This window comes from Mytilus trossulus, chromosome 4, assembly GCF_036588685.1.
Source record: "Mytilus trossulus isolate FHL-02 chromosome 4, PNRI_Mtr1.1.1.hap1, whole genome shotgun sequence".
Taxonomy (NCBI): Eukaryota; Metazoa; Mollusca; class Bivalvia; order Mytilida; family Mytilidae; genus Mytilus; species Mytilus trossulus.
Genome location: NC_086376.1, coordinates 94661096 through 94684684, shown reverse-complemented (window position 1 = coordinate 94684684; position 23589 = coordinate 94661096). Strand labels below are relative to the sequence as shown.

The following is a 23589-nucleotide window of genomic DNA, read 5'->3' as shown; positions in this document are numbered from 1 at the left end:
GTCTCATAGAGGATAGTAAGTCTGTTTTATACTACAATAAACTTTAATGAGACAGTAACAATACGTCTCATAGAGGATAGTAAGTCTGTTTTATACTCCAATAAACTATAATGAGACAGTAACAAAACGTCTCAAAGAGGATAGTAAGTCTGTTTTATACTCCAATAAACTTTAATGAGACAGTAACAATACGCTCAAAGAGGATAGTAAGTCTGTTTTATACTCCAATAAACTTTAATGAGACAGTAACAATACGTCTCAAAGAGGATAGTAAGTCTGTTTTATACTCCAATAAACTTTAATGAGACAGTAACAAATACGTCTCAAAGAGGATAGTAAGTCTGTTTTATACTCCAATAAACTGTAATGAGACAGTCACAAAACGTCTCATAGAGGATAGTAAGTCTGTTTTATACTCCAATAAACTTTAATGAGACAGTAACAATACGTCTCATAGAGGATAGTAAGTCTGTTTTATACTCCAATAAACTGTAATGAGACAGTCACAAAACGTCTCAAAGAGGATAGTAAGTCTGTTTTATACTCCAATAAACTTTAATGAGACAGTAACAAAACATCTCAAAGAGGATAGAAAGTCTATTTTATACTACAATAAACTTTAATGAGACAGTAACAAAACATCTCAAAGAGGATAGTAAGTCTGTTTTATACTCCAATAAACTTTAATGAGACAGTAACAAATACGTCTCAAAGAGGATAGTAAGTCTGTTTTATACTCAAATAAACTTTAATGAGACAGTAACAATACGTCTCAAAGAGGATAGTAAGTCTGTTTTATACTCCAATAAACTGTAATGAGACAGTCAGAAAACGTCTCATAGAGGATAGTAAGTCTGTTTTATACTCCAATAAACTTTAATGAGACAGTAACAAAACATCTCAAAGAGGATAGTAAGTCTGTTTTATACTACAATAAACTTTAATGAGACAGTAACAATACATCTCAAAGAGGATAGTAAGTCTGTTTTATACTCCAATAAACTTTAATGAGACAGTAACAAATACGTCTCAAAGAGGATAGTAAGTCTGTTTTATACTCCAATAAACTTTAATGAGACAGTCACAAAACGTCTCAAAGAGGATAGTAAGTCTGTTTTATACTCCAAGAAACTTTAATGAGACAGTCACAAAACGTCTCAAAGAGGATAGTAAGTCTGTTTTATACTCCAATAAACTTTAATGAGACAGTAACAATACATATCATAGAGGATAGTAAGTCTGTTTTATACTACAATAAACTTTAATGAGACAGTAACAACACATATCCTAGAGGATAGTGAGTCTGTTTTATACTACAATAAACTTTAATGAGACAGTAACAAAACGTCTCATAGAGGATAGTAAGTCTGTTTTATACTCCAATAAACTTTAATGAGACAGTAACAATACGTCTCATAGAGGATAGTAAGTCTGTTTTATACTCCAATAAACTTTAATGAGACAGTAACAATACGTCTCATAGAGGATAGTAAGTCTGTTTTATACTCCAATAAACTTTAATGAGACAGTAACAATACGTCTCATAGAGGATAGTAAGTCTGTTTTATACTCCAATAAACTTTAATGAGACAGTAACAATACGTCTCAAAGAGGATAGTAAGTCTGTTTTATACTCCAATAAACTTTAATGAGACAGTAACAATACGTCTCAAAGAGGATAGTAAGTCTGTTTTATACTCCAATAAACTTTAATGAGACAGTAACAAAACGTCTCATAGAGGATAGTAAGTCTGTTTTATACTCCAATAAACTTTAATGAGACAGTAACAATACGTCTCAAAGAGGATAGTAAGTCTGTTTTATACTCCAATAAACTTTAATGAGACAGTAACAAAACGTCTCATAGAGGATAGTAAGTCTGTTTTATACTCCAATAAACTTTAATGAGACAGGCACAAAACGACAAAAATAATATATCAGGCAAACGCACGGAGAATCATAGGTGGAGCACGATTCAAACCTTTTAAAGCGGAAATAAAGTATAAAAGTAAAGATCTTGATTTACGGAAGGAACAAATTCCCGAAACATTTTGTTAAGTACGGCTTAGGAAAGGTGTTTTTAGTGTAGAACATCCTTTTTAAAAGAAATTTAGAGGTCAAATCAGTCTTCTTTTTAACAAAAGTTCATATAGTATAAAGACTATTAATACATGTTTTGTTTCAGGCTTACTCGAACAGTTTTGTGCATACATGTTTTTTGGTTTTTTGTTTATTTAGGAAATGAATCCTTTGTACTATAGGGGTACTGACTACATTACAAAAGTTGAATCCGATGACTGTTACGAAATAGACTTTTCATCTCTGATCCTACTAGAAGTACTAGGAGAGGGTGCCTTCGGAAAAGTTTACAAGGCTAAGTTGAAAGACAACAAACTCTCTAAAGAGAAAGATTTTATTGTAGCAGTCAAAATGCTAAAAGGTATTTTTTTCCCTTTGATTGTAAACATGTCGATGGTTTCTCTGGGTTTTTTTTCTAAATAAGAATTGTTTTAAGACAACATTCTTGGAATTTTAAAATGACTTATTTTTATATTACATATACAGAGCTGATTAGATATATCTGATAAAAGGCCAATAAGAAAGATGCACAAAGTATATATATTTAAAAAAAAAAAAAAAAAGGAAAAAGGAAAAGCGTAAAATGCATACAAAACCTGTATACAATCTTTAAAAGCATTACTTAGCTGGTGATACTTTGAAACGGAATAAATCTAAATACATTGCTGCTCTCAATGAATATATACTGGCACATCAGCACAATAAGTAATTCATCAGAGTTTCTATGGAATTTTAATTGTTATGTAGAAAAAATATCAGAATAAACAAAGTTGGGTTCAAACATTGATATATTAATGTAAAATAGATAGAAAACAAGTAAATTTATACTTATGAAGTCTTTCCCATAATATGAATATGAAAACATACAGTAATACCATAATGACCATGCATACAAAGTAAAGTTATCAATTCAATATCATATCAGCTATAGATATATATAAAAGAGGCGTATATTTAGAAGTCATACAATTAATAAACAAGTAAGACATGACTTACAACTGGTCGATGCCTCTGTTGGTGGACTAGTAGTCCCCGAGGGTATCACCAGCCCAGTAGCCAGTACTTTGGTACTGGCATGAAAATACGGATTTGTTTAGTTATTAAAATTTGCTGTTACAAAATATTATAAATTATTATAAATTAAGGAATGAATCTCCCTCATGCAAAGCTCTGATTTCTTTCACGAACTTGGCTATGCTTTTTCGACCATTTGGATTATAGCTCTCCATCTTTTATATAAGCTTTGGATTTCAAATATTTTGGCCACGAGAATCACTGAAGAGACATGTATTGTCGAAATGCGCATCTGGTGCAAGAAAATTGGTGCCGTTAATTTTATTACAATAAATTCACATTAGTAAATAGATTTTCGTATCTACATATTTTTTTTGTATATTTTTCTAGATTATCATGATTTTCTTGAAAAGAAGAGTTTATTACTGGAGATTGAGTTTATGAAACGTTTAGGAAGTCATCCTCATATAGTTAGTTTTATAGGATGTTGTAAAAGAGACACCATTTGTTTGTTGATGGACTATTGTCAACTAGGAGATCTACGTTCGTTTCTCTTACGTTACCGTCGAGGTTTACAGGTAAGAACATACCATACAGTATTGATGGACTATTGTCAACTAGGAGATCTACGTTCGTTTCTCTTACGTTACCGTCGAGGTTTACAGGTAAGAACATAGCATACAGTATTGATGGACTATTGTCAACTAGGAGATCTACGTTCGTTTCTCTTACGTTACCGTCGAGGTTTACAGGTAAGAACATACCATACAGTATTGATGGACTATTGTCAACTAGGAGATCTACGTTCGTTTCTCTTACGTTACCGTCGAGGTTTACAGGTAAGAACATACCATACAGTATTGATGGACTATTGTCAACTAGGAGATCTACGTTCGTTTCTCTTACGTTACCGTCGAGGTTTACAGGTAAGAACATACCATACAGTATTGATGGACTATTGTCAACTAGGAGATCTACGTTCGTTTCTCTTACGTTACCGTCGAGGTTTACAGGTAAGAACATACCATACAGTATTGATGGACTATTGTCAACTAGGAGATCTACGTTCGTTTCTCTTACGTTACCGTCGAGGTTTACAGGTAAGAACATACCATACAGTATTGATGGACTATTGTCAACTAGGAGATCTACGTTCGTTTCTCTTACGTTACCGTCGAGGTTTACAGGTAAGAACATAGCATACAGTATTGATGGACTATTGTCAACTAGGAGATCTACGTTCGTTTCTCTTACGTTACCGTCGAGGTTTACAGGTAAGAACATAGCATACAGTATTGATGGACTATTGTCAACTAGGAGATCTACGTTCGTTTCTCTTACGTTACCGTCGAGGTTTACAGGTAAGAACATACCATACAGTATTGATGGACTATTGTCAACTAGGAGATCTACGTTCGTTTCTCTTACGTTACCGTCGAGGTTTACAGGTAAGAACATAGCATACAGTGATGGACTATTGTCAACTAGGAGATCTACGTTCGTTTCTCTTACGTTACCGTCGAGGTTTACAGGTAAGAACATACCATACAGTATTGATGGACTATTGTCAACTAGGAGATCTACGTTCGTTTCTCTTACGTTACCGTCGAGGTTTACAGGTAAGAACATACCATACAGTATTGATGGACTATTGTCAACTAGGAGATCTACGTTCGTTTCTCTTACGTTACCGTCGAGGTTTACAGGTAAGAACATACCATACAGTATTGATGGACTATTGTCAACTAGGAGATCTACGTTCGTTTCTCTTACGTTACCGTCGAGGTTTACAGGTAAGAACATACCATACAGTATTGATGGACTATTGTCAACTAGGAGATCTACGTTCGTTTCTCTTACGTTACCGTCGAGGTTTACAGGTAAGAACATACCATACAGTATTGATGGACTATTGTCAACTAGGAGATCTACGTTCGTTTCTCTTACGTTACCGTCGAGGTTTACAGGTAAGAACATACCATACAGTATTGATGGACTATTGTCAACTAGGAGATCTACGTTCGTTTCTCTTACGTTACCGTCGAGGTTTACAGGTAAGAACATACCATACAGTATTGATGGACTATTGTCAACTAGGAGATCTACGTTCGTTTCTCTTACGTTACCGTCGAGGTTTACAGGTAAGAACATACCATACAGTATTGATGGACTATTGTCAACTAGGAGATCTACGTTCGTTTCTCTTACGTTACCGTCGAGGTTTACAGGTAAGAACATACCATACAGTATTGATGGACTATTGTCAACTAGGAGATCTACGTTCGTTTCTCTTACGTTACCGTCGAGGTTTACAGGTAAGAACATACCATACAGTATTGATGGACTATTGTCAACTAGGAGATCTACGTTCGTTTCTCTTACGTTACCGTCGAGGTTTACAGGTAAGAACATACCATACAGTATTGATGGACTATTGTCAACTAGGAGATCTACGTTCGTTTCTCTTACGTTACCGTCGAGGTTTACAGGTAAGAACATAGCATACAGTGCTTTTGGTTTTTACAGTGCAAAGATACGGGCAGATAACTTATGTAAATCAATATTCATAAAAAAAGGAGTAACTATTGTTGTCGTCTGGTGTCTGTAATAATATATATACAATACGAGTACCACCAAAGAGACTGACACATCACATTTGTTTAAATTGTTCAAAACTTATCCTTCTTCATTAATGCCTGTCATTTGTTCATCTTTATTTTAACATTATATGGTATCTTAATAAAACAATGATTGAATAAGAGTATTTGAGCACTTTTCAGTTTATTTCATAGTTCAAAATAGCTGGGTTTTTCTTAATCTTCCATGCTCTTTTTGCGTAATATTTCGTTCCTAATATCAAATCAAATGCACATTTTAAAAAGTGAAATAAATGGATGTGTTTTTGGGGGGTTTGTTTTGTCATTATTCACAAACATTTTGACCTCGTTAAGGTTGTTTGAACAGAAATTGACTATTTGTTTTACTTTGAAATATCAGCAACAAGTTCGTTATAAGATAATATATATGACTCAGACGTACTTATATATATAATTATAAGATACTTTACGTGTAAATGTATGACAAAAGCGCGGCAGATTTATTCATTTAAGCCATATTTGTTTTTATGATGTTTTATCGACTTGTATATACTTATCACAAATAGATCAGAAAATCTATTTTAATAAAAATCGTGGAGTTTTTTTGTATTGAATAAAGCTTTGAAATATTCCCGAAATTTGATACAAACAATATAGACATTCAATCTAAAAAAATCAGCGTGTACTGTCAATACTGTTGTAAACTGTTCTCTAATTTCCTGATTTTGGTTCACATTTGAAAGGCTGCAACCGCAGAGATGAATAAATTGCTGATTTCCAACCTTTCTAGCGTAAGGACAATCACGACTTCTTTTGACCTACTTGAAATCTTTACGGTTTCTTAATAATCCACTTAATGTTAAATATGTTGATGTACGGATTCTGAAATTTGTAATAATTACAAAAATGAAGCTGTTTTTAATGAACATGATAGGATAAACCATAGCTATCTAAGCTGAGTGTCTTGTATATGACTGTTTTAGTAATTTGAGTATGGCGGGAGAAAGAATGACTTCTTTTGGTTTATGTAAAATGATTATGTTCCTTGATGAGAGTTTTGATTTGATTCATAGGTTCTTTAAATGGACAATAGAGTACAAATATAAAAAAGCTATATATATATATATATATCAAGCAAGCCATTCTTATTAGCCCTTCCTTCGGTCATGACAAGCTGTAAACGATATATAAGCTATAGATTTTGTTACCAACTAAAAATATGTTTGCAACACCTGTAGGAGAAAGGTGGATTTTATAAGATTTGGACTGTTCAGTAAAGTTTATTTTATTTTATATTGTTTCGCGTTATATAGTTTTATATATCCCAACTTGTTCGTGTTATCGTAATTGAAAACACATGTGCATCAGACACACTTAATCCGGAACCATAGACATTGAAACATTCAATTGGTTTTGTTCCAATATAATCATTGCTTCGTTGTTGACCTAACCTTAAAAATATGTATGTTTCCTCATCTGTGTATTTCCATTTTACGAATTTTGTTATCGTGCTAGAACTTCAGTAGCTCCATTTAGCAAAGTTGGCAAAAGACTAATTTCAGCTGCGTTACCTTCAGTCAAAGTTGAATTTCAGCTGCATTACCTTCAGTCAAAGTTGAATTTCAGCTGCATTACCTTCAGTCAAAGTTGAATTTCAGCTGCATTACCTTCAGTCAAAATTGAATTTCAGCTGCATTACCTTCAGTCAAAGTTGAATTTCAGCTGCATTACCTTCAGTCAAAGTTGAATTTCGGCTGCATTACCTTCAGTCAAAGTTGAATTTCGGCTGCATTACCTTCAGTCAAAGTTGAATTTCAGCTGCATAACCCTTATGCAAAATTGACCTTAGAAACGTTACGACTTTAACTTTTTGGTCAAAGTTGACCTTAGACAAATTTTGGTTCCAACTTCCTTGGGCAATATTTTCGTAGACGAATTTCGGCTGAAACTACCTTAGACAAAAATGACCTAAGCCGGCTTTTGTTAGATCAGTTTAGATCTTTTTAGATTAAGTCAATTTATATTTTGCCTATGTAAACTTTCAATCTCTCAAAAAAAAAAGGTTTAGAGACACATGTCTTGCACATTAGATAAATATTATGTATACTATTTTTCTGAAAAACATTCGTTTGCCGCTGTCTGATGTATTGAAAGACGACCATATTGTTTTCTTTGTAGACTGATTATAGAACATTCCGACTTTCCTCAGACGACGACAGTGGTATGAATTCTTCAGGGGAAAGTGCAACCTCATGTAAGTGTTTAGTTCATACTTCATTACGTAATTAAGATGGGGTTTGCTCCTTTTTTCTTCAACGAGTACTATATTGTCGAAGAACCACCGATATATTTATTCATTGTTATTCACGACAATTACTAGATGTACTCTAGTATGTATAGCTTACTTTCGTTCAGGTTTATTTGTTCGTCCAAAGAAATAGCAGTTTTTTTTTTATTTTTTATTTTGTATTTATCTTATTTTTATGGCGTTTAGTTTTAATTGATCATTTACTTATTCATATAAATGACTCTCAACCGAGAACGAGAACACCATCTATAAGATTCTTGCAGATATAATAACAGATATTTTCAGTATAAAAGTACAGTTTTTTTCTGTACTTCCTATAGCTCAGTCACCAACAGAATTACACCAGACACGTTTACTGTCCTACGCCAGGCAGATTGTGTTAGCGATGGTGAGTTACTTTATAATCATTGTAAGTCAAACATTGTTTTCGTCTCTTTAAGTGAAGATGCATTATGCTATTAGCTTATCTAGCAATGAGTGTCCATTGGGAATTTACAAAAAAAAAAATGATATAACAGACTCAGTGTCAAACACAAAGTTAATTAAAAATTTAGGCATCTTTTTTTCTCTTTCTTAAATATACATTGAGGTCAATTCTCTTTGTAATTACTGTAATTGAATTATCTTTACTGTTCTTGTGACACATGTCTCTATTTCAGGTCTAGTATAAATTGTCCTTGGTTGTGTAAAATATTGTGTAAAGGAAACGTTAGAGACATTCACTTATTTAAATTATAACATAATAGGAATTTCAAACACAAATTTATTGAAGGAGCTTCAGTCCACTATTTATAAATTGGAGCAAGACTAAAAGAATGTTTTGTTATAGAGTTAAGAGATATTAACATTTTTCCACACCTTTCTTCAGTTTTTGAAGAACGACCATGTGAAGACTGTCTGAGGTTTTTTTTAAATGTTGTTTGATTGCTGTCTCACTTACTAATTCGACTTGTGCAGTACACGAAATGGAATATGTTAGCCAAACTCTTCAATTGTTTTTCTTCCATTAGTGTACGTTATTCTTACAGTAGCTGTTGATTTGTTGATTCAATATGGCGTCTTATTCATAGTTCTGTTTAAATTAAATTCTTTTCAGTACAGGTTTTTGATGATCTCATTTTGTTTATACAGTATCTTTTTCAAAACATGTTGGCATTCTTTTGAATCGTGCGTCTTTTTAACAAAGTTTAAGCTGTTCTCACATAATATCTGTACTTTAATCAGATTTTGGCGTCCTTTTAGAATGTGTCTTTTAAAAAAATATAGTTGTTGGTGATTTCAAGTTGTTTATTTCATCAGGTATTGGCGACCTTTTAGAATGCGTCTTTAAAAATATAGGTGTTGGTGATTTCAAGTTGTTTATTTCATCAGGTAATGGCGTCCTTTTAGAATGCGTCTTTAAAAATATAGTTGTTGGGGATTTCAAGTTGTTTATTTTATCAGGTAATGGCGACCTTTTAGAATGCGTCTTTAAAAATATAGTTGTTGGTGATTTCAAGTTGTTTATTTCATCAGGAAATGGCGACCTTTTAGAATGCGTCTTTAAAAATATAGTTGTTGGGGATTTCAAGTTGTTTATTTCATCAGGTAATGGCGTCCTTTTAGAATGCGTCTTTAAAAATATAGTTGTTGGGGATTTCAAGTTGTTTATTTCATCAGGTATTGGCGACCTTTTAGAATGCGTCTTTAAAAATATAGTTGTTGGTGATTTCAAGTTGTTTATTCCATCAGGTATTGGCGACCTTTTAGAATGCGTCTTTAAAAATATAGTTGTTGGTGATTTCAAGTTGTTTATTCCATCAGGTATTGGCGACCTTTTCGAATGGGTCTTTAAAAATATAGTTGTTGGTGATTTCAAGTTGTTTATTCCATCAGGTATTGGCGACCTTTTAGAATGCGTCTTTAAAAATATAGTTGTTGGGGATTTCAAGTTGTTTATTTCATCAGGTAATGGCGTCCTTTTAGAATGCGTCTTTTAAAATATAGTTGTTGGGGATTTCAAGATGTTTATGTGGTTTTCACAAATTATTATTGGCGCACTGTTGACGTGTGAGTACTTTAACTATGGTTGTTGATGATTTAAATAATTATGCGTTTATTTTATTTATTGGCGTTTTTCTGTAGTTATCGTCATTTATTTAAAGTTATTGGTGTTTTTCAGTAGTTATTGGCGTTTTCTTTTACTTCAAGAGTTTTTTTTTTATTCGAACTTTATTACGTGATGTTGGTTGATTATTTTCTACATTCTGTTTCCCCATTGTAACATAGCTGGCTTGGTGTTGTCTTCCTGGTTTATTTTCAAATTTACCACTGGCAGCAGTTTGGTAATCAATTGATAATTGCCTGTCTAGATAAGTTAATGAACAAATCCTTGGACTGTTTTTTTTATTTTCATTTAAGGAATACATGGCATCAAGGAAGTTCATCCACAGAGACTTAGCCGCCAGAAATATATTAATGTATGACGAAGAGCGAATAAAAGTGTCTGATTTTGGTCTGACACGAGATATTTACGAACGAAATCTTTATCAACCTACCTCAGCCAGGAAGTTGCCATATAAATGGATGGCGCTTGAAGCCATCTTTGACCAGGTGTTTACAATAAAGTCAGACGTGTAGGTATACCACGTATGTTAAGCATTAATTGAATATATACTCGCAATATATGGCGTGTACGTTTCATAACTTGTAAGGTTGCTAGATCATTTTCTAATGAAGATGACTTTCCAACGAAAGTGTGCATTTATAAAAAAAAAATCAATTGTACAATGTTATTTATTTTAATCTGTAAATATAATGTCTCTATCAAACAAATGACTGTTGTTCACACCTTACATTTCATTGTAGGGTGATTTGAAAACCGAATTATTAAAAAATATATAATAGATACAATTTTTATTAACCTTTTAACAAAAAGGACGTGTTATACTCACCAATTCAGTTAAACTGCTTTTCCTTCTAATGATATGATGATTCACAAAATACTTGCTGGTTGCTAAACAGTATTGGAAATATCAATTACTAGTACATTTTAGAGAAGTTGGATAGAAGAGAGGGATCATAGGAATGAGGGGCAGAATGTAGGGGTCAAGGGTCGGGAATTTCGACTTTGAATATAAAAAGGGATATGCTTGAAAACTTTTATTTTGTCTGGGAGTAAGGGGTAGGAATTGGGAGGATGGGAGAGGAATTAAACCTGGAATACAGTAAGAAGGGAAGTGGAAGATGGGGGATAGGGAAGTAGAAATCCAGTACCTCATGCACCATTTCATTTTAGGAAAAAACTCAGGACACATAATGTAGGTGTTGTTTCTGGTTTTTTTCAGGGGTATCAAACCAATAACTCTTGTTAATGTTAATGCTGTTGTTTATAGCACCGTGCATTTTTTTCTTATTTGTGTTAGATTTAAGACATACGCTTTAGACAGTGAAGAAAATTGCAGCAAGGAAATCGATTGTCAATTATTCTATTTTCACTTCAACAATCAAACACTGTTGGCAGCTAAATAATGTATTCACATCAATTTTATGATTGAATAATTGTTAAAAAATACTTTTCACTTTGTAAAGGTATGAAATGATTCTGAATAGAAGGGACGAAAATACAAATACTTGACTCCCGTATTTTAACTGAAATAATTGTGAATAAGACTCAGATTTTTTAAATACATATTTCTAAAAACGTATTTCTCTTGATTTAATTAATAAATCGTTTCCGTTGAAGGTTAACTACAAGTTATTTAGCAGTCGTGCCTACACTAATTTAGATATGGTTACAAGCTAACCCTGTAGCATCTTGAAATTACAATTTAATGTAGTTATGAATAACCTGACTACAATGTAATAGCTTTGTTCTGAAATAGTCGGAAATCAATTTAAGGTGGTTGGGTGTCTTTCGCCATCTTGGATTATATAAAAAAACAGAGAATCTAATGTTTAGATTTTCAATCAAGTTATCAAAATTTGATACAGGAATATATTACTAGTATGAATTTTCATTTAAAAGAACAAATTTATAAGATTGTTACTTATGAACATAAATACTTTTACAATTGTATATTATTTTTTTGCTTGATTTTATATGTTTTTATAATTGGCATTTTAAGGAAGATAACTCTTACATAGTGTATTTTTGGGAGGAAAACACACACACGGCGACTTTTGATATTCTCAAAGCATTTTCGAAAAGCTATCATTGAGTTAAGCTTCTTATCATATAATGATGTTTTTTCCTGTATAATCCATACAAAATGTGTCATTTTGTCACAACCTGTAGCTAAGGAAATTCGTAGTGACCTATCATTTTTAGACCCCCATACCACCTTTATAGCAATTTTAATTTACTATTATTTATGTTAATACTTTTCAGGTCCGTCTCTTTTTTTTTGCCTCTACCTATAGTTGTATAAGTAGTTACATTTTTTTTACCTTTCTCATCTGCTTTATGTTGAGTGTGGGTGTGTATGTGTGTACGTGTACACAACAATTTTATAACATTTCGCCTTGTTATAATTACAACCATGCTGTGATATTATAATGATTGTATAAAAATTCGCATTACAATCCGTATTGTTTAGACCACTTGTTTATGTCCGATTATTTGGTTCTAGTAAATAGAAGTAAATAACAGCTACCAAATACTCTAACAAAAAGATTAAACAGTTAATTTAAAACTGTTTTCAGAGCCTCTCATTTCAATTTCAAACAAAGATGCATATGTTAGCTTTAAACGATTTTATAGTCTTGTCTTTACTGTTTGCAAAAGTATGAATTATTCTAAATAAATAAAATGTTCTAAACTTTTGGTCCTCAATGCTCTTCAACTTTGTACATGTTTTGGATATCGAACTTTTTTATCTGAGCGTCACTGGTTAGTCGCGCGTCTGATGTATTAAATTATAAATCTGGTATCTTTTGATAGCTATTATTTGTGTGTATCTCTGTCCTTTATGTTCTTCCATTTATTTGTGTTGTAGTCCTGTCATGTAATGTTGTTATTTCAATGTTATATCTAACATTTCCATAAAGCGGGAGGTTTGGCTAGCAAAAAAAAAAGTTTTAATCCAACATTTTTTTTCTTAAAATGTCCGGTACCAAGTCAGGAAATTGGACATCATATATTATAGTTCGTTTCTGTGTGTGTTACATTTAAGTGTTGTTTTTCTGTTGTGTCGTAGTTCTTCTTTTGTTTTGACGTGTTTCTCTCAGTTTTAGTTTGTTGCCCGGATTAACTTTTTTCTCAATCGATTTATGAATTTCGTACAGCGTAATACTACTGTTGCCTTTCTTTATGAATCGACTTGAAGTCATCATTAAAGCTACTTTTTTTAGTTTGTGTATTTTAATTTGATTGAAAAACATTTAAAGACAAAACTAAAGGCGTAGTGGACAAGGCTTACAAAATAATATACCATCTTTTGAAACCAATTAAACAAAGAGAAATATTTGCTTTGTAAAACCCAAAATATGGTTCGTATCAAAATCGAATAAAAGGTACATTATAGCAAAAACCTGGTAAAGATATTGATTTTGTTAATAAATTTCAATAAGGGGTTAAGGATGACATGTGTTTGCAAAATGGGTATCCCTGAAAAAGCAAAGACTATCAAATCCAACGAGAAAGTAACATATTATTTCAAATAAAAACAGAATATCATTTGCACAAATGTCATTATAATAAAGTAAACATTTCAGTTAATTCTTTTGGGTATTTGAGAGACAACACTATGTTTTGTCAATATAAAGATCCAAGTTAATGAATGTGAACTTTTATAGCTGACTATGCGGCATGGGATTTGCTCATTGTTGAAGGCCGTGCGATGACCTTTAGTTGTTAATGTCTGTCTCATTTTGGTCTCTTGTGAATAGGTGTCTCATTGGCAATCATACCACATCTTTTTTTATATTAATGTGAACTGAACCTTACTGTAATTTCTGTTTGAATGAAATAGTAAACAGATTTTTCCGATTCAGATACAATGTCATAGGTATAATGCTTCGCATGAAAAGTATTTAAGCATCTTCAAGATGAACGCTTGAGAAAACCCATATTTCAGGCAATTAAACTTCTAAGGATGCATACTGTGATGAAATGCTCTTGATTTAAAAATCTGTAGGTTGGAGTTTTTAAACATTGATTTGTAATTTATCATATTTGATGTAAGACAAATGGCACTACACGTACATTTTAAGTAAGGACCAGATTTTAATAGATTTGGTTTAAGAGTTTCTACCATCATTTCTAAAAGAGGGGCAAACGATATCAGAGTGACCGTCAAACTCATAGATCGAAAACAAACTGAATACGCCATGGCAAGAATTAAAAAGACAAACACACACATAATAGTACACATGGCACAACTAATGTGCAATTGGTATATCATAACTTAATAGAAACGTTTTTATCAGTGCATTTTTGTCCTAGATGAACGTCCAGATTGATGAAACACGTCTCATATACACACACAAAAAGTTTAAGTTATACCCTTGGGATCAAAAACCGTATAAAAACAATTCCACTGTTTGGCGTATTGTGATAAAGAAATTATACGAATAAAGCATTCGAAACCAGTACCGATAAAAAAATGAAGAGTTATGCCTCTTAGGAAGCATAAATTACATGAAAACTACTTTGTTGCCGCTCTTGCATTTCAAGTTCTTAATCTGTTTTTTTTTTTTTATGTAATATGTATACAGGTTTTAAATCAACAATATATCGAACGAAATTGCAGCTAGTTTCAAGTGTGAGTAGTTATGTCCTTAAAAATATAAAGTATATAAAACTGACTTTGGAAGTGTGTTTTCCCTTACAGCGCTTAGAAGAGTTTGAATTTAAATTCATGTGATACTTTTTATAAAAAAAAACACCATGTGTATAAACATATAAAAACAATTAGTACCTGTAGAAATTTTTACAAGGAGTTTTGTCCCTTGTTATGCGTCTTTGAAATTGGAATTGTTGGTTAAAATATTGAATGAAAAACTCGACTCATCCCTGCAATTTTACGGATCTTATGAATTGTTTGCAAATATAACTTGATTGATTTGAAAGAAAACAAATATTAAAAAACAATATTAAAAAGCTATAGGAACTAAGAATAGTTTTGAATCTTATAAAAATTGTCATGTACGCTCTCTTATCCATGAAAGTCTTAAAAGCTCCTGATATATTATTGTGACAGATTTTTCAACTTTAGTTGAGCTAGGAAAAATTAACCTGTTAATCGAAACCTTTGTGACATTCTTGAAGGTTTTTGATAACATATAAAATACTATTTTAGCATTTAGTTAAGTGATGAAAAACTACTCATCGAAACCGCTATAGAAGAAAAGCCCTGGGCCTTTAAAATATGCTGCATATAAAATTATACTCATATATATCTAGAAACAGAAATTTGATAAAGTGATGATGAATAAAAGAACTACACCACGGACTGTCTACTTCCGTGTGGCATTCTATATATAATGTACCATAATCCTTGTTCAATTAAAGACCAACAAATTTCTTAAGGCTTCATTGTATTTTAGATTAATCAGAAAGACGTCTTAACATACTTTTTTTTGTTTGAGAATTTTACTTTGTGGGCGCTGCTGGCTAGTCTGAACTTATTTATAACAAGCTAATGATGGAGCAAGATGATCTTGCGTAATTATTTTTGTCCTAAATGAACTAATATGAGATTTGTTCATATGTGTTATAAATTGACAATCAATTATCAGCAAATCTCGATGCATTAGAAAAGATTACCATACTGGCTTCTCGGTTTCCTTTGGATCAGTACCATTATGTCAACACCTTTGAGTGATTTTTCTTACAAAATGATAGGCGTCGCACTTAAACAAATGAATATTAAAACGCATTAGTCGAAAACAAACTGTACTATCAAAGCAAAATAAGAAAAACTATGAAAGAACAAAAATATAAACAAAACACACCATTGACAACCTAACACTTAGCAACACCACCAAACAAGGGGTGATTTGAGGTGCTTCGAAAGGGTAAGCAGATCTTGTTATCTAAATAACTAAAGTGGAATGTATTTGATAAAAGTGCAAGTGACGGGAAAACATTGATTAAAATTTGTTGTCGGCTTCTCTCGTCTGTACGAGTTATAACATTGTCGGTTTCTCTCACTTGTACGAGCTACAACGTTAGCGGTTTCTCTCACTTGTACAAGGTACAACGTTAGCGTTTTTTTTCACTTGTACGAGGTACAACGTTAGCGGTCTCTTTCACTTGTACGAGGTATAACGTTAGCAGTTTCTCTGACTTGTACGAGCTACAACGTTAGTGGGTTCTCTCACCTGTCGACTTCTCTCACTTGTAGTCAGATACGAGCTACATCGTTAGTGATTTCAATTACCTGTACGAACAAAAACGTTAGCAGTTTACAATCAATAATAATAATAATAATAATAATAATAGTAATAATAATAATAATACAGATAAAGTATTTTTAATCTACTATTACACAGATATCAACGATAGATGTATAAACATACACACATATAACATCAACAAATAAACAAAACAACAAACAATCAAACAAACCTTTAGTATCCTGTGTGTTCTAACTTATAAACTTCACACGAAGATATACTTTTTTAAATTGGTTGCAATGATTTACATTGCTTTCCCAGTGAAATAAAATCGACGTGGTTATTTCACTCCCCTGACGTCATACAACACTAGACGTTGTAATGACGTCGGATGAAAACAAATTGTGAAAGCTTCGAAAAAAGATCTACTTTAATTTCAGAAAAAAGTTTTTCAATGTAATGAAAAGAGTACCTAATCAATGGATTCAAATATCGAAAAATATTCGACTCGTACACAAATAAAACTGATAATTAATTGATGCGCTACGCGCATGCGTGAGTTAATGTGTTGTTCGGTCGCTTGCTGAATATTTTTCTATATAGTCCAGTCATTCTATGGTTATACCTCAAACTAATTGCAACAGAAATGTTTTTTGTGGAATTCGTGAGAAATATAACGTATAAGAAACATATAAAAAATCGAGAAAAATCGAAATAGGGGAAAGTCGTCAATTTTGGCCCCAAAAATATCTAGATTTTACTTCATATATTATGGAAAGAAATGGCGGCCGTAGATTAAGAATGACGATATGGGAGACAACTCGTAATCGTCAACTGCAGACGACGCATCTAGGTTCCATCCTTTTCATTCTGGTAAGTTAATATAAAACTTGTATATAAAAGTTTAATACGTATTTAACATTTTTAAGAGTTAACGCTACCATGCAAGGTATGTGGGATGTTTTTAAAAGACGTAGATACACGGGAAACGTCAAAATGTAGTACGCGGCAGAAATGAGCTCATTTCGGTTTGCCGAGGTTTCTAAACCAGAAATCACATACAAAACAGCTCTGTTTTTTATATTTGGACTACAGTATATACATTAAATAGTCCCGAAAAAAGGAAATTTTATTCTTATTGCCAGGAGTTGCCGACGGAAAAAAAACCTATGGAACGCTGATAGTGCCAAAAAGGTTACAATCTAATCCAATTTAATTCATGGAAAAATGAAGTTGTACCGATAATCAAATACAAAATCGATGCAGACAAATTGTGTTATGGAGCTACCATTTTTTTTTTCATGTTAGTATGGGGGCTAGGATGAAATAAAACAAAAATAGGGAGGACAGGATGAGACAATTTCAAAAAAAAAATCAAATGATAAAAAATGAATATTTATTAATCAACTAACAGAGGGAAATTAATATTCAACAAAAATACCATTATACAATTCAATTGATAACAGATACTACATCGGAATAATTTATTGGCTATAAGTCAACATATATCTTTTTTAATATTGTATTCAAAACAAATCTTATATCATAAAAATGATATGAAAGAAAAAACAAAATAATTGAATCTCATCTTAACATTTTGATCTTCTTTTTTTTTAGGTAATGATGGATGCTTGTGTTTTTTGTCGGGTGTTGTCGGGTGTCTCTAAAAAATGGTGAAGAAATAACACAACTAAGAGAAAAGGGATGTAACACGGTTAACAGGACCAGCCAAACCAGAAATGATACAATTGTCACAACTCCAAGACAAAAGGTTCATCAGAAATGTAGACGTGATTACATTAATGCTAACTCAATCAAGAGGGACATGCGAGAAAAGGATGTATCGATACCCGAGCCAACTCGTGACTTAAGATCTTCTACTCCTGATTTTGAGTTCCAGAAAAACTGTTTATTTTGTGGATATTTTGCAAAATTTTCAGAGAGCAAAAGGGGAATTGACGTGTTTCCTGTTAGGACAACAGATTTTTCTATCACCCTTAGAAACATCTGCAAAGAAAGAAATGACGAATGGTCCGAAATCGTTTTGAGGAGGCTCAACATTGCACCATCAGATTTGCACGCGGCAGACGCAATATACCACCAAACATGTAGTGTTAATTTTAGAACTGGTAAGCAAATCCCCGTCTCGAAGCAAGCAAACAAAGAGGTCAAACGAACGACACCAGGACGACCAAAAGAAGATTCATCAGAGAAAGCTTTCCTGTAAATAGTTAGACAATTAGAAGAAACACAAGACGAACTTGCATCCGTAAGCGATCTTGTTCAGGCTATGGAAGACATTTGTGGAGATAAGGCGTATAGTGTGGTGCACATGAAAAAGAGACTGCAGACTTTTTTTGGATCCGATATCATCATCACGGAAGTAAACGGAAAGCCGAATATAGTCACATTCAGGAGAACAGCATCATCTATACTGAACGAATTTTACAGAAGATCATCATCTAAGAGTCCAGAAGAGGAAAAGCTATCAATGATAGAAACAGCAGCTAAGTTAATAAAAGCTGATATTATGAGTCTTAAAGATTCAAAAGCTGTGTATCCGTCTTCTGTGGATATAAACTCAGAGCAAAACATTATATTTGTCCCAGATTCGTTACAAACATTACTACGTGCATTATTTAGTCAAAACGACTCTTCTGTTAAGGTTGCATCTGTTGGTCAAGCTATTATTCAGGCTTCCCGAGCAAGAACACTTATTGCACCGCTACAAATTGCGCTCAGTGTACAAATGCACCATCACTTTGGATCAAGATTTTTATTGGACACTTTGAACACTCTTGGTTTCGCTTCTTCATACACAGAGGTTCAACGATTTGATCTTAATGCTGCTGCTGCTGCTCATGACAGAACCAACACACAGTTTGGGAATGGCACTTTCGTTCAGTACATAGCTGATAACGTGGACCATAATCTGAGAACTTTAGATGGTCATGGAACATTTCATGGTATGGGCATGATTGCAGCTGTCACTCCGGGATTCAGACTTGACAAAGCTGTCCCTAGGCTGTCTCCCACACTAAAGGAAGTCTCTGACCTAGCAAAAATTAACATAGAATATTATAAAATGCAATATAAACAATCGTTACAGGCAGAATTCGCAACCATGCATTATGAGCCAAATATGATCGATACAACGTGGAAGTTAGACCTTTTGTCAAAAGTATGCTGGCCTTTGACATGCAACCGACCAAGTTGGCCAGCAATTATGCACAAAGTGATGGACGGTGACTACCCAGGAAAATCATCTGTTGTTTTTTTGCCAATGATAGACATGAATCCTAGTGATCTCACATGTATAAATTCAACACTTAACTTCATAGGCAAGCACGCAAAGGCTCAACATTGTGTACCGATTTTGACATTTGATCAACCCCTCCATTGGAAGGCAATGAACATAATAAAAGATGAACCATTGAACAGTCCATTAAAGTCAGTTATCTTGAGACTTGGAGGCTTTCATTTAGAAATGAGTTTTGTAGGCGGCATTGGTCACTTGATGGAAGGATCCGGAATTACTGAGCTACTTGAAACAGTGTATGCACCAAATGCAGTAACTCATATGACTAGCGGAAAGGCTATTATTTGAATTCTTCGATTAGTTATTCTATAATTCACACCTTTCTTTTTGTAATAGTATATAAAGGTTCTTTCTCAACAGAAAATATAGATATTTTTTAGATACTTGAAATCCAGCATTTTAACTGAGATAAAAGTGAAAATGAGTAATTTTTTTTTTAAATTTAAAACTGATAAATCGTTTAATTTGAAGGTTTACTACAAGTTAGTCAGCCTTGATGCATACTGTAATTCAGATAATGTCACAAGTGATAATTTACCATCACAATTCAATGATGTTTAACAAGAGCCTGACAACAATAGCTTTGTTCTGAAATAGTAAGAAATCAATTTAATAGCAATTCCAATCTACTTTTATTTATTTTCTATACCTTGTTGGTTTGTTTTGTTTTTCTTGCCTCCTCTTATTGATTTAGTTACATTTTTTGTGTCCTTTCTCATCTGCCTGATGTTGAGTGTGAACACTTCGTAACATTTCGCATTGTTATAATAACAACCCTGCTTAAATCGTATAATGATTGTATAATTTGTATTCAAACAATCCGTAATTTTTTGGCAATTATTTTTTTCTCTCGATTGGTTAGATTTGAATTAAATGCAAGTAAATAGGTACTTGGGTTATGATATAATATGCCAGACGCACGTTTCGTCTACATAAGACTCATCAGTGACGCTCTGACAGATCAAAATAATTAAAATGCCAAAAAAAGTACAAAGTCTAAAAGGCTTGAGGACCTTCAATTCCAAAAACATTGTGCCAAATACGGCATCGGTAATCTATTCCTCATATAAACAAATCCTAATATTTTCGAAATTTTTTTACGCTTTTGGAAATTTATAATTGATATTCATGTCAACACCCAAGTGCTGACTACTGGGCTGGTGAGACCCTCGGGGACGAAACGTCCACCAGCATTTGCATCGACCCAGTTGTGTAAAAATTTATCAAAGGTACAAGGATTATTATTAAGTACGCCCGACACGTGTTTTCCCTGAAAAGATGGAGACTGGGCTAGGGGTTTAAAGTAATTGTTATGAAATTCTCTCTGTATTAATAAAGGTTATGAGATTTTATAACTGCTACATTATACTCAAACAAAAAGATTAAATAGTAATTACTTGTTTGTGGGAGTTCGCCGATCAGCATCCAATATCCGCGTTGCAATTGTCAGCACATTGATTGAAAATTTAACAAACTGTTTTCAGGGCCTCCAATTTTAGTTGCAAACACAGATCATGCATGTCTTAGCTTTAAACGATTTTATAGTCTTGTGTTTATCAAGAAGCGATTTGAAGTCATCATGTAATGCTACTTCATGTGTTTTTTGTATCTTAATTTTTTTAAGGAATAATTAAAGACCAAGCTAAAGGCAAATCTTGCACAATGATACTCTGCCATCAATTTCAATTAAAACAGAGAATTGATTTGCTTAGGAAAACCCTACATTTAATTCTTATTGTTATCAAGTAAGGGGCACATTATATCATCATATGCTTAAGATATTGATTTTTTTCAATAAATTTGTATAAGGCACTAAGGAGGAAATTCGTACGCAAAATGGGTATCACCGAATAAAGCAAAAACATAATCAGCGATTTTTTACAACTTATTTTTAAAAAAAATTAGAAGATGCAAAAATGTCATTTAAGGAATGACTGTATTATATTTACTATCTATGAAGAAATCTCATCATGAATAACTTGCGTAGCGTGTTATGTTAAAATGAGCATCACATTTTTGATGTTATTTCGAATAGACAGAGGTAAAAAATTACAGTCATTCCTCATATTTTAATCAAAATTTTATTTAAGCCGAGGTAAATTATGAAAAACGTTGATGACGTCAAGGTCACATGTCAATAGTATTGTAACGATAACCGAGCGGTCAGGCTTTGGTGTTAACTATAAATATTGGAACCCTTAGTGTGTTGCTATAAGACTGGAATATGAACTAAATTTATAACTGGAGACTCTTCTTTGGTAACGTGGCTCTCTGGTATCGTGGTATTCGGGTAGATCTACAGTTGGTTCTGTATAGGTTTTGTGGTACGTTGTGGTATTCTGATAGATCTTAGTTTGGTTCCGTTTAGGTTTTTGTAAGAATAACAGACTCGTCGAATAAAAATCAACTTGTATTTATGTGCAATAAATATCAGCAATTCGTACACATAATAAATAACTTAAGTAACAGTATTCTAGTTTAACAAATAAATACCTTACTTTATTAGAATATCGTAAAGAAAATGGATAGCGGAACTATAATACATAAATACCTAGAAAGTTTACGAACAAGATAGTTTGGTAATCGGCAAATTGTAACGGAAATTCAATGTCAAAAGATAACGTTTCTCTCGAGAAGTAATTCTCTAAATACAACTTGTTATGGAACTAACAAGCCAACATTCTACGGAAAAAGTCTGGTTATTACTTAATCGCTTGGAATTAGCGTGTGTCACTTGCCCAGGGTAAAGTCGTACTGAAGCCTTTTTGGCTTACTCCACTGTATTTATACTATGGTAAAATATTACCTAAATGGTTTACCATTTACCAGTGGTGAGAAATACCTAAACTACCAAAACCGGAATTGGTAATTACCAAAATAATGTTCGGAACGATTGGTAAACGTTTGTGTACTTCATTTGATATGAACAATCGAGGGGAGTTCCGAATATAAATTCAAAACATTGACGTTAAGAATAATAAAAAGTTAACAATGTTTACACAAAGTTGTACAATAAATATAAAATAAAAAACAGTCAATAAACGGTAAGGTTTTAACAACATCATCACACAATTTTAGGGAAAACAAGTTCCATTTCAAAGAACCCCCATTTTGTTACACTCTCCCCACCTTTGAAAAATAATGTTTGCCCTCAAACATGAAAAGCCTTTCCCTAAAATTTAAAACAAGTTCTCCAATATTTTTCATTTAAATATTCTATAACATACATATTCAAAATTATAAAACAATATTTGATCAAATATAATACAATCTTCTGAGTTTTCATTGTTCATTTTCGTCTTCCCGCAAAGTTGACTTCCGCACAGTTCTTTAGGATCCTTTAGTTTTGTAAATGTTCATATAGCACCAACATCTCTTCTTCACATAACGATTGTTCATAAAAACGAGTTCTGATTATTTTAACGAATGTTTATAGAACACAGACATATCTTCTTCACTTGACAAATGTTCATAAAACACCAACACATCTTCTCATTACGAAAGTTCATAAACTAATACGAGTTCTGCTTATTTTAACAAATGTTTATATAGAGCACTGACAAATCTTCTTCACATGACGTTCTAGACGAATGTTCATTAAGCAGCAACACTTCTTCTTCTCGTTATGCATGTTCTTGCATCAGAAATAATTCTGTGTATTCTGACAAATGTTTATAGAGCACCATCAAATATTCTCTGCGGGACGAATGTTCATATAGCGCTATTTTACAAATAATTTTCCTGAAAACAAATTACATATTACACAACAATCATCAAATGTACACAATTTCAATAAAAATCTGAAATAAAATTACATTTAATCTACAAAAACTCTTTCCCTTATCCAATAAATACATGGACTTTTATCTATAAAATCAAACTCAATAATCATTGATACCAGTATATCTATGTCAGCAATAATGAGACACGATACCGAGTATTTATTAGACTGT

At 32.7% G+C, this 23589-nt stretch overlaps 1 protein-coding gene across 1 annotated transcript in view; it reads left to right on the top strand.

The window, feature by feature from the left end:
* The window catches only part of LOC134716922 (angiopoietin-1 receptor-like), a 116597-nt gene that overhangs the window by 80718 nt on the left and 12290 nt on the right, over window positions 1-23589 (top strand). The window contains exons 12-16 of the mRNA XM_063579941.1: window positions 2239-2440; window positions 3484-3671; window positions 7869-7944; window positions 8319-8386; window positions 10399-10613. Of these exons, the coding sequence (XP_063436011.1) occupies window positions 2239-2440; window positions 3484-3671; window positions 7869-7944; window positions 8319-8386; window positions 10399-10613 (749 nt within the window). The remainder of the gene's footprint in view (window positions 1-2238; window positions 2441-3483; window positions 3672-7868; window positions 7945-8318; window positions 8387-10398; window positions 10614-23589) is intronic.